The 19423-nt window shown below is 38.8% G+C and overlaps 1 protein-coding gene across 2 annotated transcripts in view; it reads right to left on the bottom strand.

Annotated features, from left to right (window-relative positions):
• Positions 1 to 19423, bottom strand: part of LOC134803742 (synaptotagmin-7) — an 862565-nt gene that overhangs the window by 517233 nt on the left and 325909 nt on the right. For both annotated transcript variants that reach the window (XM_063776562.1, XM_063776563.1), the window contains exon 3: positions 5199 to 5291. In XM_063776562.1, the coding sequence (XP_063632632.1) occupies positions 5199 to 5291 (93 nt within the window). The remainder of the gene's footprint in view (positions 1 to 5198; positions 5292 to 19423) is intronic.

Raw genomic sequence — 19423 nt, 5'->3', positions numbered from 1 at the left:
TCTAATATACATTCATTAACTCTGTTCAACTTAAAAATATATCTTAGCAAACGTAGTGCTTTGATGGCGAACAGTTTGCATAATAATTGTGACTCAAAATATTCGCATGTCATGCCGAATATTCGGTATTCGGCCAAATTCACTATTCGGGGCATCTCTAAAAAAATACATTCAAATTAAAGTAATTGTATTAAAAACAACGATATTTTACATTATTGGCACTACGTCAGCTCGCCCGCTCGACGACAGTTCGGAACTTGAAATTATTGTTTTATAACGTGAAGCTGTTTTTCGGGACAGTTTACACTTTGTCGGGAATCGGGAACACCTGCTAAAAATCGGGAGAATCCCGCCCAATCCCGACCATCTGGCAACCCTAGTATCGATCCAGAGGCCGTGAGTTCAAGTCTCACCCAAGTCAGTAATATTGCTCTTTTAAATTTATTCTAAGCTTAATAGCATCGTTCGCAAACGTATCTGCTTGTTAAAAATTATAAAAGTTCCCGATAGTCAAAGAAAATACTAAATAATATTATAAGTACCTAGGTACTTCGTTTCATTTAGCATTAAAGACAAGGTAAACAATCTTGACGTGTAATTTTATTGAAAAACGCTTTTTATGAATCAGTAACTACTACCAAAGACATATGTAACTTCGTATAAGACGAATAAAGTCTAAGGAAAAAACGTGCCTCGGAAATCAAGAAAAAGTCATTCTCGAATAGATGCCGCACACACCTTTAGCCTATCCTCGGCTAGATGGCGTGACGACACCGTTTCATATTTAACAATTTTAACACATAGATATCAGTGAATGAACATGGATCAAAATGATATAAACATAATAAAATCATTTATCCATACATATACATTTTTTTATAACTTTATACGTTTTCATTTTGAGTTTTAGTCGTGTGTCGATAGATGGCAGTAAATTTACAGTGACTACAAAATTTACAATGACAGGACCCCTCTATACTATCTATTCTTTTTGCTACTACTTATAAAAGCAAAAGAGTGTAAACGAGGTATAGTAAAGTCGGCGTTGAAAAATGTAAAATGAAAAATATAGAATAAAATAGAATAGAATAGAATATCGTTTATTGCACCATGGTAAAAACAAGTTGTTACAAAATAATGGTATCTCATGGACCCTAATAGGGTATGGCAAACATTTCCTTAATATAAGTAGGTACATATTAAGAACAAATAAAAAACTACAAACTAGCTTTATAATTTTAGGAGATCAAAACTTACTTATTTACTATTAACTAAATTATTTAACAAAACTGTCAGTGAGAAAATCAGTTACTGAATAATATGCTTTTTCAGCAAGGAACGATTTCAACTTCTTTGTATACGAAGTGTCACTTTCCTCTGATTTTAAATAATTTGGGAGGTGATTATAATATTTTACTGCCGCATAATGAGGGCTTTTGCGGTATATTTCTAATTTTGGCTGGGGTAATTCAAGTTTGTATTTTTGTCTTTTATTCTGTATCTCTTTGAACAAATGTATGTTTTTTCTTACATATACGAAAGAAATGTCTAACCTCCTGACAGACGTCATTGGTTTTGGAACGCTTCTGATATTTTCTTATCTTTCAGCGTTATGAACGTTTCCAGGCCATAAAGTAATACATACCTAAGTCAGCTAAGCACCTAAAGCGCGGCCACGACTTCGCGCGGCGGCGGGAGCGACGAGCGACGGTCATAGTACAGAATAAATAATAGTACTAACGTACAGAAATGACACTTCCTACAAAACCGAAGTCTGACAGCGGGTCAGTGACGAATCATGATGCCCCTTTTTATGTGTATAGCACTATCCCTTTCGGCTATTTATGGTTGTAAAAATTCAAGTCATTATCTTATCTGTGGTCGTGCACGCAAAGGGACGTCAATTTTGCCAACCCTAATAATTGCTCGGAGCAATGCTGAGCCGAACGACGTCGAGAATGCCCGAAAGGAGGAGTGTCGCCCTATTGGCCATAGGTGGCCATCGCCCGTCGGTCCTAGTCGAATAATGCTTCTAAGACACACCACATATACCGATATGTCATTGTCAAAAGTGACATTTCTTCAACCAAAAACGTTCCTTTTGACACTGACAGATCAGCCGGCCTAACCAAGGTGACAATCGCTATCGCTACGACAACGAAACGCTTTGTATCTGCCGTATTCGAACTTTAAGATACGTCAGTTAATAGATCTAGAAACGATATGGATTAGATATGTCAGTGTCAAGTGTGACGTTTCTTCAAACAAAAACGTCACTTTTGACACTGACGAATTGGGCCGTATCTCTCTATCACTGTTTCTTATTAGTGCGATAGTGACAATTGCGTTTCGATCGCTACAAAGCGTAAGCGATTGGCATCTTGGCTACGCGGCCAGCCGGCCCAGCCAGGGTGACAATCGCTATCGCTACGACCACGAGACGCTTTGTGTCTCTATATCACTCTTCCATATTAGTGCGACAGTGACAGTTGCGTTTCGATCGCTACGTAGCGTAAGCGATTGGCTACGCGGCCTCTATCGTATCGGTGTGACATCTGTTGTCTATAAGTATTGTTCTAAATGGGCCGTGTCTCGCTCCTTCTAACCTATGCCGCTCATCTGAAGCCGCGTGATGTCGTGGCCGCGTAAAGCCCGGCTTACACGAGCGAGCTGATGCAATTACCTGTCGCTCCAGGCTTTCGTTTAGTGAACCAGACTTGGTAATTAGGTACAGTGAGGAGCAAAATTTTGTGGAGTTTATCCACAAAACACGACGTAATATTGTGGATAAAATCATTCATTCATTCATTCATTTAAAGAATCAATCTTTAAAAAACTGTGCTGAAATTAACATACCCCTGATAAGGTGTAGTGAAATCCCCCGCCGCGTCTGTCTGTATGTATATTCGCGATGAACTCGAAAACTACTGAACGGATATTTATACGGTTTTCACGTAATGAACGTTGTTGAACTACCCGTGTGAAGCCGGGGCGGGTCGCTAGTATGAACTAAGTCTGACATTTCTCTGAGCTATGACGACCTTTTCGATCTCCTGCAGCTCTCTAAGCGCCACTTGCACCATCCCGCTAACCCGGGGTTAACCGGTTAAACCTGGAGTAACCTTGGTTACCAGTACAATTTGACACTGGGTTAACGTTTTAACCGCTTAACCTGGGGTTAGTGGGATGGTGCAAGTGGCCCTAAGAGTTATGACTTTATAAGCACTCCGTCAATTAAATCACCGACCCCGCGGCAACAAGCCCATCAATTTTCAAAAGCAAAACGTAAGCGGGCCAAGTCGCTACATTATTCAGCAGTTATACAGCTAGAGATTCACCCACTAGATGGATCATTTAGAAAAACTTTATTGGCAGTAAGCTTTAGGGTTCCTCCACATACCTATGTCGACGCGGAATCGGCAAAATCTGACAGGAAGCTTTAAGGGGCCCACAGATTACTAGTTCGCCGGACGATATCAGCCTGGCAGTTGTTAGGAGCCGTCAAATTTTGCTTTTAACTGATTGACTTATATCGTTCGGCGGACTGGTAATCAGTGGGCCCCTTTATGTCCGCGCAATAAGAGCGAAAATGTCGTCGTTCGGCGTTTGCCGAATGCGTGTCGATATATCCGGGGAGACTTTAAAGTCTATAATTTTCTTGCTGAACTACTATCGACAGGAATGTTCAAGGCAGGAATCGAATATCTGTATTATTTTTGGTATCTCGGATTTTTATTTATTTTTTTGCATTATATTCAGCCAGTCTGATAATTCATTGTCCTTACCTAAATACCATTTTAAAAAATCAATCAATATTGCGCATTCAGGGCGTAATTAAGATTCTTAGTTATACCGGTAACGATCCCTTGTTCAAGGTATAGGGTTAAGTTGAAATATGGGGTGGGAGGGAGGCCTTTGCCAAGCAGTTCGATACTATGGACTCATAATAGTCATAATAATAATTAAACAAATTACTTTATTAAGCTCTCCGTCAGTAAATTATCGACCCGATCGGATAGCAAATAGCTCATCAATTTTCTGAAGCAAAGTGTATGCGAGGCAAGTAGATATTTAAGAATTTAAAAAAGAATTAGAAATATAAAATTTTTGAGATCAATTCATAATTTAAAAAATTGTATACCTCTTCGAAAGTTCAAGTATCCCAAACTTACCCTTCTTCTTCCTCGCGTTATCGGCATTTTGCCACGGCACATGGGAGCCTGGGGTCCGCTTGACAACTAATCCTACTTACCCTACGCTAGTATAAAATATAAACTGAGCTTTAAAGCCCTTGTGCCGTTAATATCATGAAAAAGCCGTCTGTTAATAACTTCTCAAATTACCAACTAAGGATTTTAAAAACATCTCCTAATATAGGCTCACAACTCATAACGCGCTCTAATCCCGTTTCAGTGTGACGAAGCCTACAGTGAAATTATTCTAACATCACATATTTGACAGTTACAAATTGACCCTTATATATATGACTTTAAGGCTATCAGTTAAACGGTAGATCTTAGCATCATATCTATAAGGGTGAATTCATAGCTGTCAAATATGTGATGTTAGAATAATTTCACTGTAGTGAGTTTCAGTAAATGATTTAAAATGCTTACTCTACTCGAGGTGATCTGTGTACAGTCAATGCAACATTCATAACGTTGGCAGGGCTAGGATCAAGGATATAGGTTACTGTTTACTTTAGAAAAGGAGAAATTTTCAGACCTTAGAAGATATATTGTACTAGTATACAGGATGACAACGAAAAACGCAAATAAAATAGAAAAGTACATGGGTATTATTTTTTTAATGGTGTACTATTTGTTTTTTGTGGAAGCGCTGGTGGCCTAGCGGTACGAGCGTGCGACTTTCAATACGGAGGTAGCGGGTTCAAACCAATGAGTTTTTCGGAACTTATGTACGAAATCTCATTTGATATTTGCCAGTCGCTTTTCGGTGAAGGAAAACATCGTGAGGAAACCGGACTAATCCCAACTAGCCCTAGTTTCCGCTCTGGGTTGGAAGGTCAGATGGCAGTCGTTTTCAATAACTAGTGCCTACGTCAATTCTCGGGATTAGTTGCCAAGCGGACCCCAGGCTCCCATGAGCCGTGGCAAAATGCCGGGATAATTCGAGGAAGATGATGGTGTACTATTGGTTTTTGGACCTCATGTTTCTACTGTATGCGACTGACTTACCCCAGGGTCTTGGTGCTGATGAGAGGTGTCTTCAGGTTCAGGAACCCGTTGAGACGGTTCAGACCTTTCCCCCCTCCGTCGGCCTGCTCCACTCTGAGAACAACGATATAAATCTACTAAGATACGGTAAAAAAAAAACAACGGGTTGCACTCCGGTGCCGGCAGAAGTGAAAACTCAATGACATTGTAACAGTTTTTCGATCAGGTCACGTGTCCATCTTACGAATTTTCAATCTGTCGAATCTGTCGGTCACGTGACCTGTAGCGAGTTTAACATTTTTTCCCCATCACAAAAAGTGCATAGCGCCGCTAAAGAAGTTTTCACTTCAAAAAACAGTTATTTCAGACGAATCAATCCATATTTGTCATTAAACAAACTTACAGACTTAAATTACTATGTTAGTACCTAAACTAAGATATTGGGAGGTCCAGAGCCTAACCAATGCACTATCCCATCTCCCTGCCACTACGCTACTAAAAATAAAATAAAACCGGGCAAGTGCGAGTCGGACTCGCGCACGAAGGGTTCCGTACCATAATGCAAAAAAAAAACAAAAAAAAGGAAAAAAAAAAACGGTCACCCATCCAAATACTGACCACTCCCGACGTTGCTTAACTTTGGTCAAAAATCACGTTTGTTGTATGGGAGCCCCATTTAAATCTTTATTTTATTCTGTTTTTAGTATTTGTTGTTATAGCGGCAACAGAAATACATCATCTGTGAAAATTTCAACTGTCTAGCTATCACGGTTCGTGAGATACAGCCTGGTGACAGACGGACGGACGGACGGACGGACGGACAGCGAAGTCTTAGTAATAGGGTCCCGTTTTACCCTTTGGGTACGGAACCCTAAAAACCGGCCAAGTGCGAGTCGGACTCGCGTACCAAGGGCAAGGGTTCCGACATTAAGTCCGACTCACGCTTGACTGCACATTTCTAATAGATTTCCTGTCATCTATAGGTAAATAACTATTTTTGTATTTTTTTCAAAATTTTAGACCTAGTATTAGTTTCGGAGATAAAGGGGGGAATGGTCATTTACTTAAATAACCTCAAGGTATTAAAAAAAAAATTGTAATTCTCAAGATGAGCTCTTTCATTTGATATATAACGCGATATAGGCTGAAAAGCTTTATTTTTTAATTTTCTCGTTTACCCCCCAAAAGTGCCCCCCCCCCGTTTAAAATTCATTTATTTACGTTACATGTCCGTCTTTAGGTCCCAGACTTACATATGTGTACCAAATTTCAACTTAATTGATCCAGTACTTTCCGAGAAAATAGGCTGTGACAGACAGACGCACGAGTGATCCTATAAGGGTTCCGTTTTTTCCTTTTGAGCTACGGAACCCTAAATATATGTATTTTTCACATTTTGACTTGATGGCCAAAGGTGAAAGTGAACACGTCTGACGCGTTCTATTTAATCTGACTTTTTCACCTATTGCAAAACTGAGTAAATTTCAGCAAATCCCAGTAAAATAAAAGTTCTACATCAACGCCATCTACCAACATTTTCCAGAACTCAACCCACCCCAGCATCGCTACGGAGCTTTCAGGGGCATTTTCCGAACGGGTTCCAATCATGCCGACTAGATGGCGCCACTGTCAATTGCAGTACAATTATGAATCAAAAGCAAAATGCCGTATCTTATGCGAATTTATTATTGAAATAGGATCCTTTTGATAGCAGATAACCCATCGTAAAATGATATTTATACGATTATGAACCTTAGAAATATCGAAATAGAGTCGAAACAAAAAAGTTGAGCTAAAGCTCGCAAACGCGACTAAAACAAAGAGATGCTCAGTGTTAATACGCAATTGCCCAATATGATAAACTTTTTAAGTTAATCGTTTTCAAGTAAACAATGTTGTATTGTTGTAAAAGCTTTACAACTTAATTTCTATACCTTTAAAGTTTAATTTCAAATTCAAGTATACAAAATTGTTATCCAATGATGAGGTCGTTCGATTGAGGAAAAACTTAAGTAGTGGTATATTGTATTGGACTTAAGCTTGTTTGGAAATTATAATTTGTATTGAAAATGATATAGGAACTTTTTGGTTATGGCACTGAATTTATTATACCTTTGTTTGCCTTTAGCAAAGATAATTCAGTATAGAGGGGTATTTAAAATTTTATTTACTGCCATCTTTCGACACAGGATGTAAACTTTTAGAAAACTATTTGTCTTTGATCCCTGTTCTTTCACTGATAATGTTATTATTCTTATTATGTATGTGTTAAAATTTGTCAAATGTCAAACGGTGTCGCCATCTACACGAGCATAGGCCAAAGTATGGCGCCATCTTTTCGAGCATAATTTTTTCTTGTTTTTCGGAGGCACGTTTTTTTCTTAGACTTTCTTTATCTTAGACGGAGTTATATATATCTTTTCCTTGAGATAGGTATATGGGGCAAAGTTTGACTTCGATTTTTGACCAAGGTCAATACGGGTAAATATGGCTGGACTTACCATTGGGACCTGTTTACACATTGATAATTATTACATAAATAAATATGGCTGCTATTTAACTGATCACCAGATTTAATAAAATTTAATACCAAAAAAATCTATTTTACCACCCTAAAATCATGAATGATCACCAAAATTATAACACCATTTTAATGTGAAATGATTACCAATTTTATTACATTTTACTATCCTTTTAAAGGAAATGACACCAAAATAATCATTATTAACCCAAAAATAGTCAATGATTACCAAATTTCAATCCCCATTTTAATGTGAAATGATAACCAAATTTTTACATCTTGCTATCCTATTAAAGAAAATGACACCAAAATAATCATTGTAAACCCAAAAATAGTAAATGACCACCAAAATTAGAACTCCATTTTAATGTAAAATGATAACCAAATTTTTAAATCTTGCTATCCTATCCTAAAGCAAATGGCTCCAAAATAATCATTGTAAACGCAAAAATAGTAAATGATCACAAAATTGTAACCACATTTTAATTAAAAATGTGCAATCATTTAATATATCGTTATCCTATTAAATTAATTAATCCACTTCGTCACCTTTTTCTAGTAGCATTTTATTTCTGTAACAGTCGCAGTTCTAACCTAACCTAACCCACTTTTCTAGTAGCATTTTGTTTCTGTAAGGGTCGCAGTTCAAACCTAACCTAACCCACTTTTCTAGTAGCATTTCTTTTCTGCAAGGGTCGCAGTTCAAACCTAACCTAACCCACTTTTCTAGTAGCATTTCGTTTCTGTATGGGTCGCAGTTCAAACCTAACCTAACCCACTTTTCTAGTAGCATTTCTTTTCTGTAAGGGTCGCAGTTCAAACCTAACCTAACCCACTTTTCTAGTAGCGTTTCGTATCTGTATGGGTAGCAGTTGAAACTTAACCTAACCTACTTTTCTAGTACCATTTCGTTTCTGTAAGGGTCGCAGTGTTAACCTAACCTAACCCACTTAACTGATAGCAGTTTAACTTACTTTTCTAGTAGCATAACGAAATGCTACTAGAAAAGTAGATTAGGTTAGGTAGGTATGCGGTGCGGGCTACGGGGGGTTGAGCGGGAGGGGCTAGTAATTTTGGCATCAGTTTACTTTATTTGGTAATATGTATAAATTTTTTGGTAATCATAGTGGTTTATTTAGGTGAAAATATCGCATTAATTTGGTCTTCAAGATTTGGTGATCATTAATGATTTTTGGTGATCATTCAATATATTTGGTATTTGAATACAATTTGAAGTGCAGTCGTAATTAAAGTGGTGGTACTTTTGTATTTTTAGGCCTTATTTTTTTGGTGTTCAGTAATTTTTTTTGGTAAGCATGATTTTTTTATTTAGGGTACCAAAGTATTTTTTGGTGGTCATTATATTTGTAGCCAATAAATATTAGGGGCCATCTTACACAAATCAACCTAGCCCCAAAGTAAGCAAAGCTTGTACTATGGGTGCTAGTGCTAGGCGACGATATACATATGTACTTATATGAGTAGATAAATACATACTTATACAAATATCTGTGCTCATCACACAAATAAATTCCCTTACCGAGATTCAAACTCAGGACCATCAGCTTCACAGGCAGGGTCACTACCTACTAGGCCAGACCGGTCGTAAGTATTATTTACGAGTTCACACATTTGCTACTAAACGCAAGTCAATTAGCAAGACAATTTTTTTTATTGTATTAACACATTCAATACCACTAAGTGCTACGGGTTACGCTCGTAGCGCGTAGCCACGGTTTCGTCGTATGTAGCGCGTAGTCGCTACGAACAGTGTACCCGACAGTCGGGTTCTTGGTGTTGAATGTGTTAAATACGTATTACTTATTACTTTAGGTACTTACTATTACAGACGTAGAGGTACTACGGGACCCTAAAAACCGGGCAAGTGCGAGTCGGACTCGCGCACGAAGGGTTCCGTACCATAATGCAAAAAAAAAAACAAAAAAAAAGCAAAAAAAAAACGGTCACCCATCCAAATACTGACCACTCCCGACGTTGCTTAACTTTGGTCAAAAATCACGTTTGTTGTATGGGAGCCCCATTTAAATCTTTATTTTATTCTGTTTTTAGTATTTGTTGTTATAGCGGCAACAGAAATACATCATCTGTGAAAATTTCAACTGTCTAGCTATCACGGTTCGTGAGATACAGCCTGGTGACAGACGGACGGACGGACGGACAGCGAAGTCTTAGTAATAGGGTCCCGTTTTACCCTTTGGGTACGGAACCCTAAAAACAGTCCATCTTACTTTGGTTATTAAGATAGACGCCACTAACTAACAACTTACCAACCAATCTCAAAACTTTGCCATACTATATATTACTTGCGAACAATCTTATACTGTGTATAATCTATCACTGTGCTCTTAGCTGTATATTTTACATTCAAAACAGGCGACAATATACCTTATCAGCTCGTAATAAGGTTTAATAAGACAGCAATAAGAAAACGAAGTTTGTTAAAGGAGCATTCGAATGTCTTCGTGAAAGTTAATTTAGAGGAATTTGAACTCTGTTTCGTAACGATAAAGCTTATTACGAACGCAAAAGTTGCTGGTTAAAGTTTCAAGGTTTTTGCTAGTACAGTCGCCATCAGATATATCGGAGCGGTCGAGGTGCTCAAAAATATCTGAACACGCACTCTAGCCGGGGGTGCGAAACTCCTCCCTTCGGGCAAACTCGGCTCCGTTTGGCTCAGCATTGCTCCGACCAATTATTAGGGTTGACACAACTTGACGTCCCTTTGTGCGCACTACCACAGATAAGATAATGGCTTGAATTTTGACAACCCTAAATAGCCGAGAAGGATAGTGCCATATATTAGAAAAGGACAGCATGATTCGACCCTGAACCGCTGTCAAACTTCGGTTTTCTGGAAGTTTCCTTTCTGTACGGTAGTACTATTATTTATTCTGTGCTCTAACGCCTTAGCAATAGAGGCGTGTTCAGATATTTGTGAGCACTTTGGCTGCTCCGATATATCTGACAGCGACTGTAGAATGCCATTTGAATGTTTGCCCGCTGTTATGTTTGATATCATCCTAGTAAAGATGTAGTGCATAATTGTTTTCCATCGTATTTTCTCGGAAACGTTCGTATTTGTCATGCTACTCCAGTCAACCTCAGTACTTTTTGTACCGCGACTGACTGAAATAACAAGACACGTTCGTACGTTTCCGTGAAAATACGATGGATAATTATTATGCATTACATCTGTACATATGTTCGTCCACCACCTTAATTAGAATGGATTTTTTATTTCAGAATAGGATAGCGCAAAGTAAAGGGGCCCACTGATTAACAGTCCGCCGGACGGTATCGGCCTGTCAGTTGTTCGGAACTGTCAAAATTTGTTTGTTCTAACTGATAGGCCGATACCGTCCGGCGGACTGTTAATCAGTGGGCCCCTTAAGGCATTTCATCAACTTAACCACGAACAAAGTGGCGTGCTGAGCCTAGTTTCATATAATTCCTTCTAGAGTTAGACCAAGATAAGTCTGCAACGATTTTGATAGCAAACGCAGTCCAAGTGTTATTTACACGTCATAATTTCATAGGAGTTTGAGGTTTAAAATAACACTTGCACAACGTGCTATCAGAATCGTTGTAGACTTATCTTGGTCTAGCTCTATATCCGTTTCTTTACCATACCAGGCTTGGCTCACTCCGCGATTTCGTCGCTTTGCTACAGGTAGCTAAAATAACATCCGTTCCACACCAATTTTGGGGAAAGCCATAAGCCGCGCGTGGCGCTGTCGCCACCTAGCGGCCATATCTGTGCTGATCGCAACAGACGCGTTTTGTTAGAGAGTGAGTCTTCTGTACCTAGTACTATTATTTATTCTGTGACCATACTACTTATTTATTCAGACCACGAAAGGGATTGAAACAACCAACGAGGTCAAACTTAAGGTTTTATATGATTATACATATAACAAGTTCGCCTTTGTGAATTCGCCTTTAGACAAAAAGGGTTTGTGTAAATAGATAGTACCTACGTCTTTAAAAAAAAGGTTTAAAAAATAAAACGCAAAAAAATGCTTTAAATCGCCTTTTGTCTTAGCCACTCAACCGTCCGGCCCGCGAGACTGTTTTCCTGTCAACCGTCCGGGTTTTTTTAGCGACGCACGCCCCGCGCAGCGCATTCACAACTTTCTACAAAAATTATAACTACACTGCCATCTAAATTTTTTTAGAGCTAACTATTTTGTTAGGCTACGTTGTCCCATCAAGAAAATTAGGAAATAATGCCGCAATATTCCGTTAGATGGCTCTGAAATCAATTCTTTCTTCCACCCCTTTGGATAGTAAGGTTCCCGCGGACGGTTAAGAGCATATTTTTTTCGGATACTATGCTATCGTCGGACGGTCAAGTGGAGGAGAAGTGAAAAGGAGTGTAATAAATAAGTAATAGTTTTCTGTTCTCTGGTCGGAAAGTGTCAACTTTCGGCCCGCTGCGCTAAACGAAGTTCCCGCATTCCAGCTCCGTCGAACAGGAAAATAGTATAAGGGCAGTGTGGCTAATTCCGTCATAGGGCCTATTCCGTCTACGAGCGTATATGTCTTTGATTTTTCAATCGTAGGAAATAAAACAATTTGCTTTTTATTCTTAGAGGATATAACCAACGGAGACGCCATGTCTAAAATTTTCGGTACAAAATAGTCTGCCGTTTTTTGCGGGGGAGGGGCACATCAAATGTATAGGTGCGTCATGTCCGATAAACGTCAGTCCATACATATGGTTGACATGTGGTTGACCATTGGCCGCCTATTTTCGACAGAGGGGAACGCCTGTTAATGGCGGCTCCATTGTTAATTACTCCGAGTTTTTATTGCCGAAACTAAAAGCAATCGCTGCTTTGTCGATGAAATTATCAATTTTGCTCGTTGTTAGAGAAAAACGCTAATGGACGGAATAGCCCCTATAATGGAATTATATATATCGATCTTACACATCTCGGCTAGTAAATAAGAAAGCCTCAGATCACATTAGGGGCTGTCCATAAATTACGTCATCGATTTTTGACGATTTTTGACCCCCCCCCCCCTTAAAATCATCCAAAAATCATGCTTCGAATAACCCCGTTTCCTCCTACGTCATGCTACCATCATCCGACTTCCAGACCCCCCCCCCCGCCTCTAATTTGAAATGACGTAATTTATGAATAGCCCCTTTTAGGGGTCATCCATTAGGCCCCGGCGGCTTATCCTTTGTCTATTGTTAAGTAAAACCGCTCGTGCTGCCACCTGCATAAAAAAATCGTTCGTTCACTTCCTTCTTCCTCGCGTTATCCCGGCATTTTGCCACGGCTCATGGGAGCCTGGGGTCCGCTTAACAACTAATCCCAAGAATTGACGAAGGCATTAGTTTTTACGAAAGCGACTGCCATCTGACCTTTCAACCCAGAGGGGAAACTAAGCCTTATTGGGATTAGTCCGGTTTCCTCACGATGTTTTCCTTCACCGAAAAGCAACTGGTAAATATCAACTGATATCAATGATATTTTTTTCGTACATAAGTTCCGAAAAACTCATTGGTACGAGCCGGGGTTTGAACCCGCGACCTCCGGATTGAAAGTCGCACGCTCTTACCGCTAGGCCACCAGCGCTTCGAAAAAATCGTTCGTTCACTATACCCAGGTAATTGAATTACAACTCCTATGGAAATTGCAATAAGATTTAAAATGAACTAATGGATAAATATTTTGTTAGGATGTGTGTGGTCCGTTCAACTCGGGTCGAGTCTAACGCTACAGAACCAGTCTAAAATGTGTCATCGAGATGCGTAACAAAGGCGCGTTATCGGAGAGCGCACCTAATACACTGGTTTATTGAGCGTTGGCCCAGCCCGCGCTCAGGTGCCAAATAGAATAATTAAGAGGTACTTTTTGCAGGTAAGTCGGGGCCATTAGAAATCTATACATTATACAGTCGCCATCAGATATATGATATATCGGAGCGGCCAACGTGGTCACAAATATCTGAACACGCCTCTATTGTCAAGGTGCTAGAGTAGGTACTTGTTCAGATATTTTTGAACACCTCGGCCGCTCTGATATATCTGATGGCGACCGTACATGCATATACCTACGTAACACAATGTAGGCACAAATAATATGTGCAAAATTTTCCTTTGAACAATTTATTACAAATGTAAAACATAAGAAAAGAAAATAAGACGCTGAAGATAACGATCCCATTAGATTAAATTAATATCATTTCAAAAGAATCCAAAATCAGCAAATTGGATAAAGTAATCAGAACTGTTCGTCTAATTTATGGTAATTCCTTTGGATTTCAAGTCCAAATATGTGATACTCACGGCCCGATTCGAACTTTAAGATACGTCAATTAATAGATCTAGAAACGATATGGATTAGATATGTCAAGTGTCAAATGTGACGTTTCTTCAAACAAAAACGTCACTTTTGACACTGACACATCTAATCCATATCGTTTCTAGATCTATTAATTGACGTATCTTAAAGTTCGAATCGGGCAGTCAATCTTATACCGTTATACGAGCATTTCTTGTATATGGGGGTTTTCAGAAAAAATGGTACCGTTTACTTTTTTTTCGATAAACCATCATCTTTTGGGTTATTTAGACTCAGAATCACGAGTACTATTGAATGAGACAAAGAAAACTTGTCCTCAGTTTTTCATACAAATTTTGGCTGTCAGTTATGTAACGGTCCATACAAAATGTATGAGAAAATGCGTTACAAAAAGGACATTTTGATGTGAAAAGTTGATGGATTTTCTATAAAAAAGTATAATATAGTATTAAAAAACAATTCAAAACATATTTATTTCAAGAAATATAGAAATTTCAATAAAAGCAAAACAGTGATCTCCACGCTAGGCTCAGCCTGTAACGTGGGGATCTTAGGGTGGTATTCCAAACATGGTAAAAATGCGTCTAGTGAAAAATAAGATCAGATATTAAAACGTGTGACAAAAATAAACCAGTGGAGATATATTCTACGGGTAAAACATACGCATGTGAATAAAACAGATTGGTGAAAAACTGCATTGGTAAAGATGCGTGTAGCAAAAATAACGAGTAGAAAAAAATGCGTGTGACGAAATTATCTGTTGGCAGAAATAACGTATAGAAAATTAAGAAAATGGGGAAAAACGCGAATGGAACTAAAAATACCGGAGAAAAAAAATTTTGGGGAATTCATCTATACAGTCGTTTTTGAGGGCGAAAAATCAATCTAGTTATCTCTAGTTAGTTTTTTTATATGTTTACCGAGCAAAGCTCGGTCTCCCAGATATTGTTCAGTAAGAGACAGCGTAAGGCCAGAAAATTAGAAGGGAAAAATAGATATGGCGCACCGCGCGAAACTTGCGACGGAAGATATGGCCACCGCGTGGATTTTTACCTGATTTCTCTCTCTCCTCCTGATTCTATACAAACTGGCCTATTTTCGTTAACCTGAAGTGCAAATAAAATCCCTGCCACGGCTGAAGGAATCACAATAAACACGCACTGAGCTAGTTATACGCGTTTTACGAGTTTGCAGCTCAAGTCATAAGCGAAAGCGATCGCGGCGTGCGGAACAAATATATGAGTCGCTTAATTTCAAACTCGGGGAAAACCATCTGTCAGATTATGCGATTTTGGTATTAAGAAAAGGGTAGATATTTGCTGAGAGGGTCGAATGGATTTACCCGAGTTTGAAGTTAAGCGACATAATATAGAATTTAGAGAGATGGGAAATATATTAGACTATAGAGAGAGGGCAATATCAATCAATCAATCAAAGCATTTATTTTCAGGCTACTAAGGCCCATAGATACATACCTTACAAACTAACATATATATATACAATAATAAAAAACTTAAATACTAAAAAATCATTTTCAAATATACAGTACTCTCTCCAGATGGTTGTACCTGGGGTAAGTCCAATAAGAGTTGGTTAGGAGTTTTATAGAAACTGACATTCGAAACTCCGTAAGCGCGATATAGGAAATGCTAACGCCATATGTTAGAATAATTTGGCACGACAAAGGAGACGCAAAATATTGTATGAAATAAGTGTTCGACCGAAACCGGTGTTCTTGCCGAAACCTTTCGGTTTTGACTCAATTTCGGCGGGAACCGAAACTTTTTTTATAGATGTTTTAAAAACGTTTGAAAATGTTTCGACCTTCATTTTTAGACATAATTATCAACAATGAACACCTGTAATTAAGAAAACCAACGCCACGGTCTGCCGCGGCATCATGCTGAGTGGGGATCGTATTTTAGCGTCCTAATCTCTTTTATGTCTGCATACTTTTCTTTTTTTTTCATGTACTATATTAAATAAATAAATAAATAAATATTAGGGGACATCTTACACAGATCAAACCTAGCCCCAAACTAAGCAAAGCTTGTACTATGGGTTATAGGCGACGATATACATACTTGTATAGATAAATACATACTTATATACATAGAAAACAACCATGACTCAGGAACAAATATTAGTGTTCATCACACAAATAAATGCCCTTACTGGGATTCGAACCCAGAACCATCGGTTTAGCAGACAGGGTCACTATCCACTAGGCCAGACCGGTCGTCACGTCACGTATTGTGACGTTATAATAAATGTATTTCTTTCTTTCTTTCTTTAATTCAAGTAAATGCTATTATGCGCCTCCCTAAGGAGGCATGTAAACAAAAATATAAAGAAAAAAACGCTCACTTCCGGTAAGGTTCGGTAGCTCAGTCGTTTAACCCTTTTCCTGGATTTATCGACCACATACCCGCCAATTGAATTTCAACTTTAGCATTTCGATTTAAGGTTCAAATTAGATTGCGCTTTCGGGAAATGCGCGAGGAAAAGCACCCACTAGATGGTCTGATGTTGTGAAGAGGATGGTTGGCACACTGTGGAGACCATGAGGACCATGTATGCTCCACATGGTCGCGATCCTCAGCAATGAGGGACCGAGGAAGAAGAAGTTCGGGAAATGTGACTTATTGTCTTCAAATACTTACTTACTTATTGCTGTTGGGCAACGACCCGAAGTGGATCTTGGCCTCACCAAAGACCGCCATGCTACTCTGTCCAAAGCCGTTTCTGTCCAGTCGACGGCGCCGAGTTCTCTAAGGTCTTTCTGCACTTCGTCTCTCCAGCGGTACCTTCAAATGCGGTGTCTTCAAATGAATCATCAAATTGGACCGGTGTTCCAAAAAGTTCAATATTCGATTGATGTTTGAAGCGGTCAAAAGTTAGTAACTTACGCCACGTATTAACCAATATCACGACGCGCCCGAGGCGACATCTGTGTACGACAGCGCCACACTACACGCGACTAATGGAGTCTAATCCCACATTCGAGGTTCCACGTAAATACAGATGCAGATTTACAATTTGGTTAATGAGAAAATTTAAGAAATTATTTATGTAACGATATTGGAAGAAAACAAAAGATATGGCGCACCGCGCGAAACAAGCGACAGCAGGTATGGCCGTTGGGCGGTTTTTTTAAACTTTTATCTCAATTACTCTGAAAATATACTTCTGTTTAAAATTGCAAGCAAACATAATAGTAGTGTCTTTATATTTTAACTAGCGTCACGCCCCGGCTTCATACGGGTTACCATTAACACATTATACACCTAAACCTTCCTCCTAAATCACTCTATTGGCAAGTGGAAACCGCATGAAAATCCGTTCAGTAGTTTTTGAGTTTATCGCGCAAATACATACAGACAGACGCGGCGGGGGACTTTGTTTCAAAAGATAACTAGCGATCCGCCCCAACTTCGCACGGGTTACCCTTAACAAATTATACACCTATAGGAAGAGGAGGAAGGAGGAAGCTCAAGAAACACTCGATTGACAGGTGAAAACCGCATGAAAATCCGTTCAGTAGTTTTTGAGTTTATCGCGAACATACATACACACAAACAGACGGACGCGATGGGGGACTGCTTTATAAGGGCTTATAAATTATTTTGCTTTATAGTTATTGATAAGTCTTCCGTTCCGCGAACTTTTTCATCTCCCCTCATAATAGATGTACGAAATATTCCGAGTAGACTGTGAAACTCAATTGACTCGTTTGCTTTCCAGTTCAGTAAACTATATTTGACATCGGACTCTATTTGTGTTGCTAAACTAGATTTGGCGTGCTTCATATATTAAATAGACCAATGCATTCGGTTATTGTTTTGTTTTGTTCAATGGATATTTCAGAAATTTGGTAAAAAGCTGCGTAGTTACCTCGTAAATCGCGTAAAGTAATTGTTGAGCATTATTAGTAATGATAGATGTAAACTATTTTGATATAAGAGAGTAGAGACTACACGATCCCACAGTCAAACCGTGTAAACTGTTTTGTGGGACAGTGTACTTGTATAAGCTGTATATTTTTATGTTAATATAAAATAATAATAATATACACGGTGTCCGCGAGTAACTCAAAAAAATTTTACCACGCGTTTCTGAGATCAAAATAAGGAAAAAATGTGATATGAGTTGAGGTAAATTTCGCCAACAATTTTTTAATGTGTTGTTTTTTCGATTTTTTGCATGTATTTGTACATAAAAAGTAAATGTTGTTGACGTAGGCACTAGTTTTTACGAAATCGACTGCCATCTGACTTTCCAACCCAGAGGGGGAACTAGGCCTTGTAGGGATTAGTCCGGTCCGGAAAAACGACTGGTAAATACCTATCAAATGATATTTCGTACATAAGTTCCCAAAAACTGATTGGTACAAGTCGGGGTTTAAACCCGCGACCTACGGATTGAAAGTCGCACGCTCTTACCGCTAGGCCACCAGCGCTTCAAATTGGTCTCAAAACTATTTCTACGTTTAAAATTATATCCATTAAACACGCCCTCAGTCTCACAACATATTTTCAACAATAGCCTTATATTTGAAAACGCCAAATTATTATTTCTAAAAGCGAATGTTTGACCTACTTACAAAATCGAACTCATTATATTTGATCCCTTTAATACGAAAACCCCTCGTACGAGTATAAGCAATGAGACCAGTGGCTGTGTTTGAAAATAACCATCGAGTACAATTGTATTACAGATGTAGTGCATAATTGTTTCTCATCGTATTTTCTCGGAAACGTTCGTATTTGTCATGCTACTTCAGTCAACGTCAGTACTTTTTGTACCGAGACCGACTGAAATAGCAGGAGACACGTTCGTCAAACATCAATCAATCAATGATGTCATTCTGATAGTGTACAGTCACCTGCAATAATATGTTACACAACAAAGGCCGCAAAACTATCTCACACGATCTTATTTGTAGAGACATAAGAGCGTGTCACATATTTTTGCAGCCTTCGAAGAGTAACATATTATTGCAGGTGACTGTATGTTCTAATTGGTCTGGGAGCCGCAAGTTCGCGAGGTCTATATGTCGGCGGCCGATCGTAAGATCAGGCATATCGTGAAATTCCTAGGCATATCGTGAAACGTGAAAATCTTTGACTCGTTCCCTGAGTCGACGGAGCCCCGCTACGCGGGGCTCCTATTTCTGGGCAGTTAGCCCTTCGGGCATCTGAAGCAACTAGGGCTTGCAATCCGGATATCCGAATAACCATTATATCCGAATATCCGTCCAATTTACTATCCGGATTTAGGTGAGGTTGATATCCGGATAAAACGAATAATTCGAATACCATTTATGACAAAAAATATCATTCCAATTTTTAAGAAAACTATATCAAAAACGTTTAAAATTATAACGT

Source organism: Cydia splendana, chromosome 27 (genome assembly GCF_910591565.1).
Source record: "Cydia splendana chromosome 27, ilCydSple1.2, whole genome shotgun sequence".
Classification (NCBI taxonomy): Eukaryota; Metazoa; Arthropoda; class Insecta; order Lepidoptera; family Tortricidae; genus Cydia; species Cydia splendana.
Note: the sequence above shows the minus strand (reverse complement) of the source record. Positions and strands in the feature narration are given on the sequence as shown.